This window comes from Hippocampus guttulatus, chromosome 14, assembly GCF_054856545.1.
Source record: "Hippocampus guttulatus isolate MCC_2025c chromosome 14, RoL_Hgut_1.0, whole genome shotgun sequence".
NCBI classification, from domain to species: domain Eukaryota; kingdom Metazoa; phylum Chordata; class Actinopteri; order Syngnathiformes; family Syngnathidae; genus Hippocampus; species Hippocampus guttulatus.
In genome coordinates this window covers 12,852,580-12,873,249 of record NC_141274.1, presented here as the reverse complement: position 1 = coordinate 12,873,249, position 20,670 = coordinate 12,852,580, and the positions used below count along the sequence as shown (strand labels likewise).

Sequence of the window (20,670 nt, the reverse complement as noted above, 5' to 3'; positions counted from 1 at the left end):
GTCGACAGCCTGCTTTACGGCATTTTTTTTTTAACCCTATAGTTTGTTTCGACTCATGTAAAATTTTATATTTTGTGAACATAATTGCAACAACTTCCAAACTATGTGGACGGTACAGTAATAATATGACATATAGATCAATTTAAAATACATACTACCAGAAAAATGCAATCCCAGTGGCTTTGTACATCCCACCGGCGGTTTATGAAAGCCAACAGTCTCGAACTTTACGAGTTTTACATGGGACGGTGATTTCAGTGACTCCAAGTGGGTCTCGTCCGTGCCTCCAAAGTCAGCTGGGATGGGCCAATTGCTTACTTTTTACAGACCGACAATGACTGTGGACCCCACAGGGTGCCTGTAAAACTGTTTTTCAAACAAAAAGTCGCAAATCACATTCAATGCCAGCATAGGTAGTGACATATTAATAAACACACACACACACACACACACACACACACACACACACACACACACACACACACACACACACACACACACACAAAGGAGCATAGTGATGAGCCGCCTCTGTCTCAGTGATGTATCACCTTTACTCCACACCCAGCTGGCTTCACGAGCGCGTCTCTAATAGATTCAATTCAAAAGTTGTTCATCAAATTTCAGACTCTCATCTCTGCAGTCCAAACACCATCAATTTCCCGTCAAGACTTTGTTCAAGTTACCAGCCGTAATTAAGTACAATTTAAAAATTCATGCCGCTTGCTCATTAATATTTCATGGCAGCCCGTGAGAAGACACCTGATTGGTTCACGTTCAGAGTGTTCAGGCGAATTTCAAGGTACTTGGTTATTTATGGGAAAGATAGATTCCTCCTTGGAGATGGAGGGAAAAGGATGATGAGGTGTCCCAGGGAAAAAGCAGAAGGAGATGCTACTTGGCTGTTGTCTTCCTGAGGCTCTTTTTTTTTTCTAGGACGAGGCCCAAGGGCCAAATTGTGACTACATCAAGGGAGTAGGCTGGACTACAATGTGTCAAACTTGAGTCTCTTACTTCCCCCACCACCCAGAAAGCTCAAGGAAATACTTTTGAGGAGTGCGTGCTTCCCTTTTTGCACATTGTGGCAAACATGCCATTCACTCGAGTTCTCCCCCGCGGGTCAATACGCACAACAATAAAAAAATAAAATAAAAAATAAAAATGCCATCACAGCACGGAATGTTCCTCTCAAATGGACACCCTGGAAAAGATTTGCTCTATTTCCCTAACGTCAAGTTGGTCTTTAGAAAGGGTGCAGCACCATACATTTGCATAAAATGGAATTCTTAGTGATTCAAAAAGCGACTCCATGCAAAATGAAATATTTCATTGAACAAATGATGATTGCTCACAGCGCATGACAAGCTAAAATTTACGATCTCAAGAAACTGGAATACGACATCAGTGGGGATTACCGTCAAACATACTGTCGGACGACGTTGGCTTTCTAAAGTATTGAGTGAAGTGAAATGAAAGGCTACTGTTGAAACGTGGACATCAGAGAGTAAAGAGAGAAATCTCTTGTTTGTAACAGTGTCGCTAATTAACAAAAATGTTGCAAAATGAATGTCCTCGTCGTTTGCAGTGATCGACGGCCCCACTCAGCTGTTTGTGCGCGATGTGTCGGACACAGTAGCGTTCCTCGAGTGGACCCCGCCAAAAGCCAAGATTGATCAGATTGTCTTGCGTTACGGCCTCGTGGGAGGAGCGGGCCCGCGTACGACTTTCCGCCTCCAGCCCACGCTCAGCCAGTACACGCTGCAGGTGAGTGGGAGGCTTGCTTTCCATTGATCCGCGACAGCAATGTGGTATCACGAAAATGTAAGAGTGATGGGCAAGGTTCTATTTAATTTTTTTTTTAACTATACGAATGCCCTGCTGTCTGTTTTTAAAAACGAAACGTGGCCCCTTGACTGCAAAATGTTCACCCGCTCCTGATACCAAAATAACCAACTGCGCCTCCTTTGCTGTGAAGGTCCTCCGCCCCGGTTCGCGTTACGAGGTGTCTGTGAGCGGCGTGAGGAACGGGAACACCAGCGGATCCATTTCCATTGAATTTACAACCGGTGAGGGCTGACAGCAAGCAGATGTGGTAATCATGCCGCACGCTATCCCGAGCCCGCCTCCGAGGAATAGAACTGTTGACGACATATGGCCTGATGTACAGCGCTGTTCAAGGTCATTTGGCAGAGTCCAATAAAGTTTGCACGCCTGATATTAGGCCGTGTTCGAGTGGTTAACGCAAGCACCCAGCAATGATTGTAGCCTGGCTGCATGCGTTTATGACGGTGATTACACTGCTCATGTCTGCTTGTTCAAACCCCCCCTGAGAAACGGTCTCAGTGTCCCCAACATTGTCAGCTTTATCGTTCTTCTCAGAGATTGACGCCCCCAAGAACCTGCGCCTCCTCTCCAAGACCTCCACCACCCTGGAGTTGGAATGGGACAACAGTGAGGCACAGGTAAGCTCACTGAGCACTCCGCCCGCCGAAATATGACACTTTGAAGTTACAAATGACACATGATGTAAGAAATACTCAGTTACCACTGTAGTTACTGTGGATATGAAAAAATGTAAACAAAAGCTCAAATGCTAGGCTTTTAGTCATGTAAAATCTAACCTCAAGTTAAATTGTTTGGAAACTTTTTCCACCATTCATGTGACCAATGGTGAAGAGCAATCTTGTATTTTCCGCAAACATAATTTTTGGGATTAAGGTCAAAAAATTCAATCTGACTTTCACTGGACCATAACAAAATCTCCTAAACAGCTGAAGGAAATTGTGTCGTAGGTGTCTGCTGAATCCTTATAAGAGGGTGTGCATGCTGGATGCCCCCTTGAAAATGTTCCACTGTGCATGCTATCATACTATATAATCACTTTGTGTGTGTGTTTTACTTTCTTGATCGGAGTCTTCCATTTTAAAATGAAAATAAACCGAGAGTGATCAATAATTCGAATCTACTTAATTGTGTGCATGTGGAGGTGGAAGCCTACCAGGTGGTGTACAGCACACTGGCAGGTGATCAATATGAAAAAGTCATCGTACCAAGAAATGAGGGCGCAACCACGAAGACCACTCTCACCGGTAAGTGGGGAGAAATTGTCATCAACAAACCCTTGGGTCCTTTTGCGCAACCATTTTGCTGTTTTATTTTTTTTTCCACATTATCCCGGCTCACCTGCTGTGTCGAGGGTATTATTGTATTTTGTATTATTGTATACATGTATTTTACATGCCAGGGTGGCGTCCGCCGCGTGGCTGCTCACAACTGATTGTATTTGTCCAGGTGCTTGTTGCCCTGGTGGCGTATTGGAATCAAGGAAATTGGGAAGTTTGTTATTTTGTGCAATCAATGCTTTAATAGCTTTTTAAGAAGAATTACTTTCTCTTTTTTTGCCAACATTGTTTTTACTTTTTACATTTCCATTATGTTTGCTTCGGTATTTCTGTGGCTGATGTTAATTTCATTGATGGTGTTTCAGATCTGCTGCCCGGCACAGAATACGGTATCGGCATTTCTGCCATGAGAGGCAGCAACCAGAGCACATCGGCTACTATGAACGCCAGAACCGGTGGGTGACTTTATCTCATCAGTGTGGGGAAAGTGCTAATATCCAAATTGTAATTTTCACACAAAGGCAGTGGACTGCATGAGATTTCATCTACAAATAAAGGAACCGGATTGTACTCCACACACTGAAAATATACAAATCAAAATTGTTTCTGTTTTTCTGAGGATTTTTCCCATACATACATACATACATACATACACATACTGTATATATATATATAAAAAATCCTCGTCTCACCCCCCCTCGGGTGGTGTCCGTCCCTCATTCAGCTCGGGTCCTCTACCAGAGGCCAGGAAGCTTGAGGGTTCTGCGCAGTATCCTTGCTGTTCCCAGCACTGCACATTTCTGGACTGAGATGTCCGATGTTGTTCCCGGGATCTGTTGCAACCACTCATCTAGTTTGGGGGTCACTGCCCCGAGTGCTCCGACCACCACAGGCACGACTGTCACCTTTACCTTCCAGGCTCTCTCCAGCTCCTCTCTGAGCCCATATATATATATATATATATATATACACACACACACACACACACACACACACACATGCGTGCTTCATACATATGCATTGAATTCCAGGGATATCATGTTGAAAAAGAGTGAAGAGAGAATCCTACTTGCCTCTTGTCTTCTTCAGGCCAAAAACATTTGGGACATTTCTCATACATTTGCACATTGACATTTCCATAATAATTTAAAAAAAAAGTATGCCTATGCTTCTTCGTTGGGCCAGGTCTGGACGTGCCTCTGGATCTTACTGTGACGGCATCTACAGACAACACCATCACCCTGGTGTGGGGAATGGTCCAGGGCCCCATTGACTTTTACAAAGTCACCTTTACGTCCGCCTCGGGCTTGACCACTGAGGTGAACGGCGGCAATCACTTCTCAAATATTAATTCAGGATATACTTTGGGATGCACATGCAGGTAAATGTGTGATTGTAACTTTATCTCACATTTTCTTTGTGTTCCAGCTGACAGTGCCAAGAGATGAAACCACCACCACTTTAAGAGACTTAGAGCCCGGGACTGAATACACCATCACCGTGGCAGCCAAGAGGGGGAGACAGCAGAGCAACGTGGCTTCCATAGATGCCTTCACAGGTAGAACCGACTGATAGTCTGAAGAGCGCTTCCCCTCGTGGTCCCTGTACCACCTTGAACTATTACTATATTTGAACTCACCCATTGAGTAAGGAACCAGATCGATAAGCATTTCGGATAATGTCATCGGAATGGCTAAATTATAATTCCCATTCCAAATCGTGGATCTGGTGTGGCACGAAGACTGACCTGTTTGAAGCAGCATCGTGCCATACACCAAAGAGAAACAATAGAGACGAAAAGATCGATTGAGCTCTGCCTTACCATTATGTGCCACAAGATGGCAGCGATGTTCTTCTGTCTTTTAAACAAAGCTATGTCCCCCAGTAAAGCTCCTCTTCTAACTTCAACACTGTTCCTCGGTGCCAAAATGGCGAATTGACGAATGCCAAACTAAGAATTCGCTGTAGTCGAAGTAGAAATTTCGTATCTGGTAACGGCATAGCATTAAGCAACTCCTCCTGTTATTTTTGTCGTAGCGAATGATTTGTGAGACACCTAACGGATCCGCGTGTGAGCTCATTCCGTTTGATGTCCCAATCACGGAGCCCATCCATTGGGCAAAACTCCGTGCTGACCACCCACACACATAACGATGAGCCTTTGGGAATATTTATTTGGTTGAACATTTATGTTTTTTGGGACGCTACTTCAAAAAACAGTGTCATCGCTAAGCTCTATCGCTTTTGGGGGCATTCGACAATCAAGGCTTTGCTAATCGAAAAGGGGAAATGATTAAAAATCACCGTGATTATCGGTGTGTGTGTGTGTGTGTGTACCCCGAGACTAAGCTGTCTTCTAATCAGGCAGTTGGGATTCTTTAAAAACGCAGAAAGATTTACAGTATATAGATTAGAAAGATTACAGTATAAAAAAATCCCGCGGAGTCCAGTGGTGAGTTTAATGACCATAAGGTGAGACATCCTTAAAAATGAATGCAGGTCCATTACAAGGAGAGTTTAAAGAGACTATTAGTCGATCTAAAAGATTGCAGCCTGCTCATGAGCTGGTTTCACATCGCCCCAATTTGAAATGAATCTTTTCATTTTATGACAGGCATGTGTTGGTTTCTTCAGTCACGCCACATTTCCTCCTCTTCTTCCTGTATTTTGTTTCTGGGAATTTCATCCACCAGCTCCATCATAATCTTTCTTTCTGCTGGAATTTTTTTTTGCCCATTTTTCTTTAGGTTCAAAAGCACCTTTGATTTGACTTTTCGGTGTCGAAAGGATGCTCTTGAGCACTTGCCTTTTCTTTCTCATCATTGTCATCTTGATCCCGTCATTCTTCATAATAGAAATGACTGTTGTCATCGTCATGGCCACCACCATCGTCCGCAGTCGTCATCGTGATGTGCGACTTCATCATTTGGTGTCGTCCGCGACGAACAGCGCTCCAACCGTCGGGCATTGGGAGAGAAGACAGGATGATAAGATGGAAGATCAGCCGGATGGAAAAAGTTAATTGGATGTCATCTTTTCATCCACTTCACTAGTAACGTCGAATTATGGGTGCCCAAGGGAGCTCATCTTAAAGCAAAACGCGGGATTTTCTCTTGAACCGCATTTTCAAAAGCTTGATTTCATTTTTAAGATTGATCAAGCGCAACAAGTTGAGAGCTGCGTGACGATATAACCTTCAAATTAACTGGACGGTAAATATAAGACGCGCTGACTGGAAGCGGCCTCATGTTCATTCGCTTCATCATTAGCTGTCCAAGTCATCCATTTTGACAGCAACATCTGCTACCATCCTCCTCGCTTTTGCCATTTTCTTTTCGTGATCAATCCTATCACAACTTCATCTTTATGGCACATAATCCAATTAGCCTCTCGTCTTCATGAGCGATTAAATCATCACGTGCACATAACTCTGTGGTCTGCCTGATTGAGATTGCGCCCAAGGCGGATTTCGCCAGCCACTTCCATCCATCACCACCACCACCACGGCTTCTTCGTTTCCATCCTTGACAACACCTTATTTCTTTCTACGCTTGTCCCTGCTTCCCTCCGCACTCGGAGACTCTCCCGTGACATTTCATCCATATTCCTCCAGGGATCAGGCCCGTTTCCCACCTCTACTTGTCCGAGGTGACTTCCGACTCAGTGCTAGTGGCGTGGAGCTCGCCGGCACCGCCTGCTGATTTCTTCATTCTCAGCTACAGCTCAGCTGACGGCACCGATACCTCTAAGGTGACCTTGGAAGGCTCCAAGACGAGGTCGCTGGTGCAAGGGCTGCTTCCCTCCACTCAGTATACCGTCAGCCTAATCACAATACAGGGGGATGTCACCTCTGAGCCTATTACGGCGTCCCTCACGACAGGTGAGCAGCCCGATTGGACGGAGAAGTCTCGGTCGGGGCACAGGGAATGCTTGACACTCCTGCTGGCTCTTAGCGAGCCTCACTCACAAGCGTAGAGACAGCATAGGAACAAAAACATGAATGACGACGTTTTTGACTTGCAAGTAGTGTTGAAAACGTGTGGGAGCAAAATCGATAAAAAGATTGCAGATTTTTTTTTTTTTTTAATGACGTTTTCAGGTAAGAAGCGAAGTAATAAATAAAGAAGTATCCATTATTTTGTGTTTTACAAAAGTACTTAATAATATCAATGATTTTGTATGTACAGGTAGCCTTGACCAAAAAGCGAAGCGTGCCGAGTCTCTGTTCCCAAATGTTCCGTTAATTATTAACCCTTTCATGCACCCTGTAACCTGACAATATGATGAGCGGTCCACTGTCGTCACCGCTGTCCCTGGAAGGGTTAATGTCATTATTTCCGACCCATTATTATTCCGCAAAGCATTTCTTTCCTGACATACTCTACCAAATAGTTCCACGTATTTACCTTCGTCACTGTTACATCCTGTGATTTTTTTTTAACTCCCATTAATGGTGGTGGTGTCCGGGGGAAGAATCTTCCAACAAATGCAGAAGCATCGGTGGAGGCATTTCATACGTTATCATAAACGGTCTTACGCCGAGCATATTGAAATGTGAATCACTGCAGACATTTTAGTCAGAACTTTTTTTTGGGGGGTATTCGGCACCTTTGCCGTCTCAAAGGGAAGCTTCATTAAATACTAAACAACGTGTGCAAAGGGTCACCTTAACAAAGCAAACGCAATTAGTAAGATAGCCGTACCCGAAGAGGCGCAACTTCCACAAAGGAGCCGCCGTTTTCCAGCCAAGTGGAAATGAATTCCTTTCAAAGCCAGGAATGCTAAATTAACCCCTCTTCTCATGAATACTCGTCATTATTCTTTTAATTTGAAGTGCTGCTGCTTTCCTGAAGCAGGAGATGGAAGTGCTTAAATCTCCTCCTCACACCCCCCGGCCCCCATCTCTCACAGTGTCTTTCGTCGACGCCGTTAATGGTTAAGTAACTGCCATCGGGTGACTTGTTTGCTCGCATTGTGTCGGCCGTAACCTTTTCCGCAGTCGCTCGATAGCTATCCCTGGAGACACGGGTAAACAAATTGTCAGCGGGGTGGGGGGAGAAATTTCGGAACTGGTTTAGCGGTGCTCCCTCTCTTCTCATTTTCATTGTGTTTCTTTTGGCAGGGGTGTGGATTGGTCCTTTGAAGATCTGCTCAGCCGGTTGACACTTTTGTTCATGCTCATTGTAGTTTGTTTGAGTGGTCATCGTTCTCTGACAGAAATGAGCATAGATGTCAAACGCGTTAACGCAAGTTCTCTTTTCAAACAAACGAAGCCGTAACACATACTAATGGCAAAAAAACAAAACAAAACAAAACCAAAAAAAACCCCCAAAAGTGGAGGTCAAGTGATTCATAGATTAAATGACAACTCATGGATGATCAGATCAGTCCGTTATTTTTGATCATTGATAAATTGTTGGGAGCCCTTGTTTACTTTGTTTACCGTATTAGATGATTTCTGTTGTCGTACGCGAAAGCACGTTCATGATCTTGCGTTGAATCAAATCAAAATCACCTGCTTTCACGTTGGAAAACAATGATCGGCCATTTTCACGATTTTCTGCACTCTTCTTGCTTTTAATAACGCTGCATCTCTCCCAATAAACCTGAGCGCTGCTAAATTTGGACGTTCCTGTAATCGGTATAAACCCCTACAAGCACGGAATCGCATGAAATCCGCAATCTACCACGAAGTTCATTAAATTCCCATACTGGAGACTCAACAGCAACTGCAAAGTCCACCAACAAATGTGACCAAGGAATATCACGTGTTCCACCATAGTGTGAAGCGTTTGGTGTCACAGGTCGTCTATTCATGGCTGTGGTTCTGACTAAACTGAATTGTACTCTAGGTATGGACCCACCCAAGTTGATGACCGTGTCGGCCGTGGCTGAAGACATCGTGACCATTTCGTGGATCAAACCGCTGGCTCCATTTGAATATTATAAGCTTTCCTACCAGTCAGCCAGAGGTATTTAATTTCCCAGATTTTAATATGATTTGCCGAAACTCAAATAGCATCATCGCCTTTTGCCAATGAATCTTAATTATAGCTTTCAATTTGAGCTGTAAATATTTTACTCCTCCCTCCACCATGATTGAATAGTAGATGTGTTTCAAATTGTGCCCGACAAGCTGGAAATGAAGACAAAGCGGAGTTTTCATTCGTTTCCCCCGCAGGTCGAGTGGACAGTCTTGTGATTGACAGCGATGTGACCAACTACACGTTGTCCAGTCTGTTCCCTGCTACCGAGTATGAGATCAGTCTGAACGCTGTCAGGGGGAGCCAGGAGAGCAAAATGGTCAGCGCCTCGGTCTTCACAGGTACGGGTGGGGGGGGGGGACCGGATGTGAACGGAAATGAGTCGCTGATGTCATTATTGGCTTGTGTCTGACAGTCTTATTTATGCAGGGCGCAGATTAGGTGTGTAACAGTTACTATTTTGTTTTGACTGCTTATTTTTAAATAGTCTGTTAGTTGGAATTAGTTTTTAGAGTTTGTTTGGTTTCATTTTATTTTTTTATGATTTTATTTTATTATTTATAGTTGAGTTTTTATTAGTTTTAGTATTAGTTTTAGTTTTTATTTATGTATGTATTTATTTAATATATGGGGTAATTGTCGAGTGCAAAATTAAAATAAAAAGGTCACAAAGTATTTTAAAATTAAGCAAACTATAATTCTCAACCAACAGAGCTTGTTTCTTCTATATCCACGGATGTACAACAATACAGAAATCAATACGTTTAAAATTAACCATTTATGATTTTAAAAAATGTAAAAACGAAAATGAAGGAAATTTTCACGATAAATATAGCGAGTTTTTGGTTAGTTTTATGAACATAAGATGTAGTTTTAGTTATTATTTTCTTTTAAAAGCATTTCTGTTTTTATTCAATTTTGTTTGTAAAAATGTTTTTTTTTATTGTAGTTTGAGTTTTCGTGAACTGTAAACACTTTGGTCATGTCAAAAATAGTTAACATAAACATCCAATTTCACTAGATTGACCTTTAACTTTGCTTTATAAGAAATGGCTGGACACTCACACGCACACACACACACACACACACACACACACACACACACACGCGCACGTCAGAGAAAATGAAAGGGTACAACTGGCATTTGGCATTGTTGGCGAGAGATGAAAATGTCGACCCCTTGACCCAATAATTGGTAACCATCTCGCAGCACTCTCTTTATCCTTTCGCCTCACGTATTTCGTCTTGAATCTTTGCACCGCCTTGCACACCTTCCCGCTCTTTTGCTTCATCGCTTCTTTCTCAAGAAATCTCCCCCCCCTGTTTCTCTCTGATTATTTTTGCAATAGGAATCAAGTGGCACGGCGCGCTTCCACATGAATGCCCAGAAATATGGTACACGCGTTCACGCATTCAAAGAATCCCTTTTCGCATAAAATTAACCCACTCCCTGTGGTACGTGCAAAATCTGTAATGTGTGTGTGTGTGTGTGTGTGTGTGTGTGTGTGTGTGTGTGAGGGGGAGGAGAGAGCTGAAGGGAGCTCAGGAGAGCAGAGCAGAAGGTGTGTTTGCATGTCAATGGGACGTGATTTGCAAAGAAATTCCAGGTTCAAGATTTCATTGAAGCGGGGGCAAAAAATAAAGCTTCAAGACTTTTTCTTGCTCTTTCCCCGCTTTGTAATCTTATTCTTGTTTTTGCACCCACACTTCTCCGTGATGGGACCCGAACAATCCAGCGTGTGATTGCGAAGCAGAGCCGCCAGGATTGTAGTGGCTGCAAAGAACATAGTCAAGCTCGTTAGAATCGGTAAATAACATTCTCAACACAACAGCCATCCTGGGATCCTTTAATGACGTTTCTTAACAATTGCACTCTTGGGATTTACAATCGTGATCCAACATTACACGAGAAAAATATGCAACGACTGTTTAATTATCAGAGCACATAAGAAAAGCAGGAATCTATATTTCATTTTTCCGCGAAACACTTAATGTACTGGCATTTGGGGAAAAACTGTTTGGCTTGAGAATAAATGGGCTCTGTGATGAGATGTTTAACGACTCACAATGGGCTCATACGCAAAATGTCAGGGCCTTTAATAAATGATCTCGCCTTCCAACGAGTTGGAATAAAGGCCGTTAAAGTCTGGCTCATTTATCAGCTTCCCAAAGAACACTGAGCTCGATGGGTTACGGCTATCAGGTTAAAAACTGCAGTATTTCAAGTCCGGTTGCACATCCACTGGCAAAAGGAGGAATATGTGAGGAAAACGGTTTGATTCAATGGATATGGGTGCATGAGCTGACAAAGTTTCTTTAAAAACTTGAATGGAGTTTTTTGATATATATCAGCTTGAAATCATATTCCTATTACTGCACTTGGTTTAAAAAAAATAGATATAATGTCGATGTCTGTGTGTAACGGTTGTCTTTTCTTGTTTGTTTTTTATTGTTTTTCATATTCATTTAAAAAAAAGAACATTTGAGTATTTTTATATTATGTTTACATGTGTTGCGGCACCCTTTGTGTTCAAATAGCTGTTGCTCAAAGCTTTATAACGCAGACACATCGATGCTATTTATTAGCCTATCTATGGCATGTTCCATGTGGTACCATGAAGCTAATTTAGTTTGATCGTAAACTGACCGAGTTGTGACATTAACTAGCTTGAAAACTTTTTTTTTTTTGGCTGCCCGCCCGCTGCTTGTTACGAAGTGAATTGAGTTCACTGCCACCATGGAGTGCTCATATCTCAAGACACTACTGGAATGATAATATATTAAAATAGGATTCATTAATAAAGCCTCTTTTTATCTGCAGTGCTTTACCCCCACTATAATTAAATAGCACATTGTCGTCATGCTCATTTTCATAACATTTTGTAGGGTCACGCACGCATGAAAATTCACCTAATTTGGTGCCTGTTTTAATAATGTCAAACAATACATCGGACTGCAGAGTTGTCTTAAATTCTAAATGATACCAATTATTGTGACGTGACATTTTCTTCCCGTTTTATCTCCAAGTGTTGGAGAAGAACTGTCATTTGAATCGTAATGACAGGTCAGGACAGGAAGAACTGCAGTGTCCTCTCTATCCGGTCTACATCGTGGCCACGGGCACTGCACAAATTAAAATGACCTCACGGTCACCCAGGGCAGCTCGTGTGTTCCGAGACTGCCGTGTCCAGCCAAGGACTTATCAAAGCTTTTCCTGATGAGTAATAAATGTATTCAGGAGCGCAATAAAAGACACCGGGATGAAAATGTATTCAGGTCAATAATGCGTGGTACAAGTCGCTTCTGTTGTTGTTACTGGCTTCTCGGTACGGCTTGGAGCAGGTCCTGTAAATCTGAATCACGGTTCCATTTCCACTGTGGCGGCACGTAAACGGTGCGACATCAGACCGTGCCGGGTGAGACAGCTCGTCGAATTTTTTTGCCAATTAATTAGCACGTCGCGGTACAGTGCAAAGTGCTGACAGGACTTGCGAACAAGAAACACAACTTCCAAACCAAAAGACGGGGGTGTGTCTTCAGCATATTCAAGTGGAGCGCCGCATGCGGCATCCCAATAAATCAAATATACAGAAAAATAAAAACTCAGTCAACTTTGAAAACTACGTACATTTAGCTACAGTAAATTTCATTCTACATTGATACGTTTTATTTCCTGGCGATGCGAATGTCGCAGGTTTGGCGGAATGGCCCGGCAACAGTTGTGATCAGTCACCTGAATGCATCTCGCGCTAATCGTGCTGCGCTGTCAAAGAATGACCCAAATCATTGCTTCATTAATTCCTGAATGAAAAGTTGCTCCTTGTTTTTTTTTGTGTGTTTTTTGATTTCAGTTTATAAAATTTTCTCTTGAATTGCACTAATAGCCGAGCCGAAAAACCATTTACCTTGAACTCCTGTGACTTATCTTGTTGTTCCATCCACTTTTCAAACTCACTGTAGCTCCCCTCCGTGATTCAAAAGTGTAATCAGAAGATGGGCTGTGGTGATTGGATTATCAAAGACCTTGATAAAAAAAATAAAAAAAAAGAGTTGCCCATTTGGTTTGGATTAATTTTTTATTTTTGCCCCCAGTCTCGCTCTATGTATTCCCCATTGCCAATCTAATTGACCGAATAAGCCTCTGCATAATTTGCTTAAACCTTCTGGTCCTTAAAGTAATGACTTGGTTCAGGTTTGCTCATCCATCCAAGTGATAAAGACTCAGAGTCACCACAGTATCTCTTTCTCAGTAACTTTTTTTTTCTAATTCTGCTGAGTATAGGACAGTATTAAATATTTTATACAAGTAGCAATGCGCGGCACTCCCTGTTCTGTGTTTACCTGCCATGTTCCATTCTGTGGCAAAATAACATGCCTGAGGGGGAAATTGGGGTCGAAATAGTGAGGTTAAAGGTTTCATCAAATTTAAATCCATTGCTTCCATGTTCAGCCGTCTGAGAATGAATTAAAATGAGGTCGAGCAACAACAGGCGAAGGTGAACGTCTGCAGCATACTATTTCACCGCTTTCTACCACCTTTATTACCGATTTGTCTTACTGTTTATTGTGCATGTTAAATTGCTCCATGTACAGCACTTTGTATGCAGCGATGGCTGTTTGAAAGTGCTCTATAAATACTGTTGACTTGACTTGACTTGACTACTTACACAAGATGTGGTCACAAGTGGCCAAGTTTCATAAATTAACCAGTACCGTATTTTCCACACTAAAAGGTGCACTGGATCATGAGGCGCACCTTCAATGAATGGCCTATTTTGTCATTTTTTTTTCATACATTGGGCACACCGCATTATAAGACGCAATATACAATGCATCCACTAGATGGAGCTACGCTCAAGGAAACACCAACAGAACGATCAGATGTCAGTAACACGTATTTAATAAAGCAGCGACATAGTTCACTTAACCAACAGCAAGTTGTAACATTGACTCGTTAACGTTGAACTCTCTCTTGCCGCTGCTCTATTTCAGTGTTCAACTGCGTAACCGATCGCCTTAAGTTTGAACTCTGCGTTGTCAGCATGTCTCGAGCAAGGAGCCATTTTGGGGTTGAACTATTACCGTAATGACCATACACAAGGCGCATCGGATTTTAAGGCGCGCTGTGAGCTTTTAAGAAAATGGAAGGCTTTTAGGTGCGGGCAATACGTTGCTAATGCAAAATACCGGCGGAGTAAAAAATGACCACTCAGTCGTGGATGTAAAAGTACGACAAGAGTACAGGATTTCATCTCTGCGCTCTAAATGGGAATAACGCCCTTATTACCTGAAGAGATCATTGACGTGCCGACATGAAATGCATAATTTACAAATATTGTGACGTTTGCAGCCATGGACATGCCATCAGAGTTGACTGCGCTCAACATCACGCCGCAAGGAGCCCTGCTGAGGTGGAACCCCCCAATGTCCAACGTCGACAATTACGTGCTGACTCTCACACACGACCAAGGTAAGTTGTCCGGATGTATTCTTTTTGTATTGGCTGACGAATCACACAGAAGCTACCTCGTGGTTAGCACGTCTGCTTCGCAGTTCATGTTTTGTATATTGGCTGCGGCCTTCCTGTGTGAGTTTCCCCCGCGCCACCGCCACATTCCGGAAATATGCACATTAGGTTCATTGAAGATGACTCAGAGTGCGAATATCACATGACCAAATTCAGGAAACAAGTGACCCTCGAGTGGTTATTACCTGAGCCCTGAACAACTCCGATGTCATTTTAAGTCGACAGTAAGTGGCAAAATGGCCGCCCTTGGATAAAAAAACGGGTGCATTTTGTTGCAGAATTCATATTCCACAAATGCAATCTACATGCCAATACTATGTTTTAGACTCATGTGAGCGCATCGAACATATTGTAAAGAAACATTTTGACTTGACTTCCACAGCATCTTGAGGCTTGTCAGGTATCGCACATTTCCGACCAAGATGCCTTGAATACCGGCCAACATGTACTGGCCACTACCTTCAACAAATTGAAAGTTTCAAAGGACAAATTTAACGGAGCTTTCTTCAACATTACTACGGCAATGAAGTTATGCTAACAACCTCCTTTAAGAGAAGCACTCTCTCGACAGCGTTTAGAAAAATCTGTAATTAGAGAACCATATTCTTGACTTCCCTTGCAAGTGGGAGCGCTGTCGGACGTGATTTTCTTTGTCTTTTTTTTTTCTTCTCTTCAAGATTTCTCTCTGTTTCATCAGTCAGACACTGAGGCCAGATGCCACACAATAGGCGAACGGCCAGTTTTTTCCCCCATTAAATGTGTGACGCAGAGCCCATTTGTCTTGCCCTCACCATCCTTCATCGTGCTTGCTTGAATTTCTAAGGCCGGGTGAAAACATTGTAGTTAGCTTGCAGCGTGATTTTTTTTTTTTTTTTTTTGCCATGCCGCCTGTGTCCTCACCGTCTGACAGCCTTATCCAGACAGATGAAAGATAGCCATATCGCTCGGCCTCTCAGGGTCTCGAGCTATAATTTGCTTCGTGATCCATCGAAGCAAGGCTGCCCCACCCCCTTCCCCCCTCAAACTACTTGACATGCATAGTGTTGTCTCTTTAGCCACTGTCGGCAGTCATTAACCTTTAGCATTGAGATAATCAGGTCACTCCGTCTTGCCCACAGTCATCTTATTCTGCTGCAATCGATGATTTAAATGACTTGTCATTTGAAACGCGTGGTTCTGGCCAGACAGGTATTTTCTGCCACCGTTGATCAAACCACGAGTTCAAATCGTCTGAGTAAATATTTGTAATACGAGCCGTTGTAATAAAATTATTGGTCGGACTGTCAACCGTGTATCACAGAAATCAACATGATGGGATTATGTAATACAGTAGATCACCTGACAGAACTGCCCATGAAGTGAAAAATCCCTCGTGCTCAACCGTCCTTGCTGATTGTTATGAACTAGCAGAAAGCAAATATCAAGGATGGCTTCGTGTTCATTATTTCAGCTTTTTTGCCTGCCCGGATACGGCTCAGCTCTCTGAGTCAATTTTCAAACTAAAGCCCCTATGGATTCAGTGTTAGACGAATGCTCAACAGCTTCTCCTTTGATTGGTGTATTGATTAAAGATGAGTTGAGCTCGCCATTTCAAAGGTATTCGGATTGGACTGCAGACAACCTTTATAGTTTGCGCTGCCAAAGAACTGCCATTCAACGGAAGTACCCAAGGTAATCAAACTGTGGCCTTCCGAAGAAATGAAATCTAAACTGCAATGAATACACGTATGTATTTGACACTTTTCAGCCTTTTGGTGACATCTACACTTTTTTATTTACTTTATATAAGTAACAGCAGATACGTTTCTCGTGGAGGGCAACAAGCAGGAGCACGAGCTGTCCAACCTGAAGCCGAGCACGTCCTACTCAGTGGCCCTCTATGCCACCAAAGGACCCCTCACCAGCGGCACGGTCATCGCCAATCTCCAAACACGTAAGCGATGCTTTTCTTAACGCTTCTCCATTCCGTGCATTGACGATGATCATAATACGATCAATAGTACGGTCGAATGGATAAATAGAGGTGCCGATGCGTGTGCAGCAGTTCCCTGTTTGTGTTCTCACGAGATCACGGGTTTTATTTTGTGGATTGTATTTTTCTGTCACAGAAATATTTGTAGCGAATATTTTTATTTTTAATGTGCTTTTACAATACACGCCTTGAGACACAAGTGACCCAACTTTCAAGTTTTCACCGCTCAATCACAATGAATTATACTGCACAAACTCTATATTACAATATTCTGTGTGCGCATGCTATTTTCCATCTTAGAAAAACACAAACGCAGTTTTTTTGGTGGGGGAGGTGGGAACAGATGAATGTCATTTACATTCATTTCAGTGCAAACTTCTGCGACACACCCTCAGCCCATTTATCAATAATGTAGTGAAAATGAGTGGAGTGAACATTTACTTCTCAAGTTGAACAACTGTGGGCGCCCTTAAATTTTCTACCTGTGCCCGTATGGCCCCTGTGCTCCTGGTTTAAAAAAAAAAGAAGTCTAGAGCCCTTAATGTGTTTTTATAGTCTTTTTTTCATACATTTTAATGTATTTTAAGCCATACAAATTTCTCCACATTTGGAGAAGACCTGGTTCCACATGAACATATCCGACTTTTTATGCTGCCATGACGTGTATGCCAACTGTGCTCCCTGCGAGATAGAAAAAAAAAAAAAGTGGAATTGTCTCCCTGTGTCAATCCATCTTAAATTGGACATGGTGAAACTGCTACAACACAAACTTTGCTCCACCTTTAATTATATTCACCATTCCAGGGAGAACGAACACATTTGTGAACAATTGTTACAGTTCAGCAAAGCTACAACTTTGCAAACTTTTTGGAAATATATACTGTATATATTTTTAAAAAAAAGTAAGTCGAGGAGTTCTTGTTCCCAGAGGAGCTTCAATGTTTCCTGTAACAGAGATGAGACATGTCAAAGTAGTGCTGCAGAGACCTAAAAACATAAATGAGGCTAAGAAACACACCGGAGGACCATGAAGGTGCCGCTTTACTTCTCCACCTTGCAACGCGAGTAAACAAACGAAGGCGTTTCACATTTGGAAACGACAAGTCCTGGCTGATGTGTCACCTTCAGTCTTTTTCCGTTTTGAAAATGGAAACCTACAAGTTGAATTTGGATGCTCCTCAACGTCTCTGACAGGAATGACAGAGATCCCGATTCTTCTGTTTTGGCGCAATACAAGGCGACACGAGAATCGGTTGCTTGGATGATGATGACACCAACCACTAGGGGGAGCCTCACTTCAATGCCGCATAATCAGTCCTTTTGAGTTGTTGGCATCCGGCAAGCTAATTGGGAAAAAAAAACCATGAAGAATCTTCCATCCATCTGTTTTTTTACTATGCTTAGAGTCATTGCGAGCTGGAGCCTTTCTCAGCTGACTTTGAATGGTCCACTCTGGACCGTTCGCCCGTCAATCACACACAATAAGAATCCTAAAAATAAATAAATAAATAAGCAAGGTCCATTATTTATTTGAATGACTATTTTATCTCTATAAAACAAGGGAGGTGGGTGACATTAAGCGGGCCCCCATCCTGTGAAGTAATACCCCATTTCGAAAGCATGAGCAAATGATCCCATCTGCTGCCTCTGTGCCTGTTCATTCCATAAAGCATTGTTTATACTCTCTGTTAATGTTCAGGCTCAATCCTCTTCCGAGCCAAACCGACAGAACATCTGCTCACCTGCTTCAAAAAAAACCCCCAAAAAAAAATCAAAATGGAGAAATAGCGCCTCATGGTCAATTTATGCTAATTGAAAAGAAATATTGCCCACTCGCCTTTCAAGTCTCGCCTGTCATCTCGGCACGAAAGCTTCCACGAGACAAACCGAAAGATAAACTCAGTTCATTCTGTAGCATATGCAGTCGGAATTGGGGACTTCAGATAAGGGGGTCGAGGGGGACGATAGACTCAGAAGAGGAAGGAAATGGAGAAGATAAAAAGTGCAATGAAGAAGCAAAGCTCACGGTGATGTGGGAATAGGCGGTGGGGAGGGAAAGGCAAAAATCAGGTGCAAGGGGGATCAAATGTGGTGGGAATGTGTGGAGGATTTGCACCTATCGCCGAAGACCGGAGCTTTTTTCTTAAGTCTTCACGTGCACCATTGAGTCGGCGATACTCTTCTAAACGCGTTCAGCTCCCTGTTTCTCTTGGTTCTCTATTTAAATGTCAAGTTTCCCGTTGTGGAACTGACGATCAGAATTGCTGAGAATGGGGCTTAAATGACTGCGCTGTCAAGCGAATAATAGGCGGAGCGGAGGGGGAGCTGGCGTCGGTCAGCGTGGGCATTGAGAAAGAAGCCTTTTACGCAGGGGTGTTTCGATATGACTTCCGAGGCCACTGGGGGGCAGTGTAGTGCGGTCATAAGGTTGTAAATTGAAGACTTTTATAAATACTGTAAGTCAGGGGGATCGAACTCATTTTTGTCATGGGCCACATTTCAGTGACCGTTCCCCGTGGAGGGCCATTGTGACTGAAACCAAATTTAAAAAGTCAATCATAACGGCTGATTCAACTATTGTTTACATTTTTGTAATGAGGGGTTTGGTTACAAGAAAATGCTTACAAAATGTCTCTTATTTTTTACATATGAGAATTTTAAATTCTGATCGAAATTTTATCAAGCATCATGGAAGTTGACATGTTTGATTTGTATTCACGGACCACATAAAATGATGTGGTGGGCCAGATCTGGCCCCCGGGCCTTGAGTTTGACACCCGTGCAGTAAGTGGATGTTTCATTGTCATGGGTTAAAATTGAAGTTTTATTTTATTTTATTTTCAATTAAGATTCGAGCAATGATCCAATTTCACCTAACTAGTCCAAAAATGACTTCTTCACCGCAAATAATGCCTAGATGTTAATCTATCGACAGCAGCGATTAAAAGTGACAGGCAGAACAATGAAATGGTTTTGCATTGGATGGCAGGATGTACAATTAACTTTTTCATCCTCTTGTTGCTACAGTATTCAAACAACAGAAAAATTTTGTATTCACCAAGATTTTCCTCATGTAAGATCCGTATGTGCATGCTCAATAAAAGTTGCGAAAAGCTGATCCAAAAACATATTTTCAAGTCATCTTCTTTCTGTCACGAAGGAAAATGAGGTTGTAGCCCAGGGGTGGGCAAACTTTTTGGCTCGGGGGCCGCATTGACTTTTAAAATTTGACAGAAGGGCCAGGTCAGCACGAGCTATGGTACATTAAAAAAAATAAACTGCATTTGTTGACAGTCCATATCAAACATCAACAGAACAAAAGCATGAAAGTACTGTATTAATATACTTTTTTAAAATGACGACAGTGTTGTTGATGACCTATTTTAGCCTGTGCATTTCTGCAGATGGGTTGTGATCAGACCAGTAGAAGTAGAGCGATACAGAGGTCCTAGGTGGTCGAAAAGATCCCGCCCCCCCCTCCCTGTGTTCTGCAACTTCAAGTCAATGCACCACCTGGCGGTGAAATGCCTGTCATTACAATTCCAATTGAAATGAATGCAATCATTTACATCGAACCTTAATTGTGGACCGACCTTCTGCGGGCCGGATTAAAAGGACCGACTGGCCGGATTCGGCCCGCGGGCCGTAGTTTGCCCACCTTTGTTGTAGCCGGTCACCGCCATTGTTGGTTACCAAAACACAGGTGATGTAAAGTGGTGAAAGCGAGGCAAAATTGTGGCACTGTCACAGCGTCTTATGTAAAGCAGTGTCGGCAAAGTCAGAATGTACCGCCATGCGATGTGATGTAATCTGCGGTAAAACTCTGGTGGGCTTGACAATCACCCACCCGTTTGCTTTTCAGGATGTGATGAATTTTAAGCTAATGCGGAAAGTGGTCCTGCTGCTCCGCTATCTGCAATCCTGCGGGGGTGTTCGTAATCGGCTAGAAATTGCTTGGGAGACTTGTATTCCTTTGTTTATGCTGGAAAATGTACTCACCTACCAGACACATTATTATTGATTTGTCATTTCCGTTCTCCATTGTTCATGGCAATCATCATACTGTTG

At 42.7% G+C, this 20,670-nt stretch overlaps 1 protein-coding gene across 2 annotated transcripts in view; it reads left to right on the top strand.

Moving 5' to 3' along the window:
* tnr (tenascin R (restrictin, janusin)) overlaps window positions 1-20,670 on the top strand; it is a 105,457-nt gene that overhangs the window by 70,238 nt on the left and 14,549 nt on the right. The window contains exons 11-22 of one of the 2 annotated variants that reach the window (XM_086129725.1): window positions 1,583-1,761; window positions 1,973-2,063; window positions 2,377-2,459; window positions 2,984-3,086; window positions 3,485-3,574; window positions 4,305-4,438; window positions 4,548-4,677; window positions 6,733-6,999; window positions 8,972-9,091; window positions 9,301-9,444; window positions 14,454-14,573; window positions 16,420-16,563. In XM_086129725.1, coding sequence (XP_085985851.1) covers window positions 1,583-1,761; window positions 1,973-2,063; window positions 2,377-2,459; window positions 2,984-3,086; window positions 3,485-3,574; window positions 4,305-4,438; window positions 4,548-4,677; window positions 6,733-6,999; window positions 8,972-9,091; window positions 9,301-9,444; window positions 14,454-14,573; window positions 16,420-16,563 — 1,605 coding nt within the window. The remainder of the gene's footprint in view (window positions 1-1,582; window positions 1,762-1,972; window positions 2,064-2,376; window positions 2,460-2,983; window positions 3,087-3,484; window positions 3,575-4,304; window positions 4,439-4,547; window positions 4,678-6,732; window positions 7,000-8,971; window positions 9,092-9,300; window positions 9,445-14,453; window positions 14,574-16,419; window positions 16,564-20,670) is intronic. The other variant, XM_086129726.1, reaches the window with a different exon arrangement.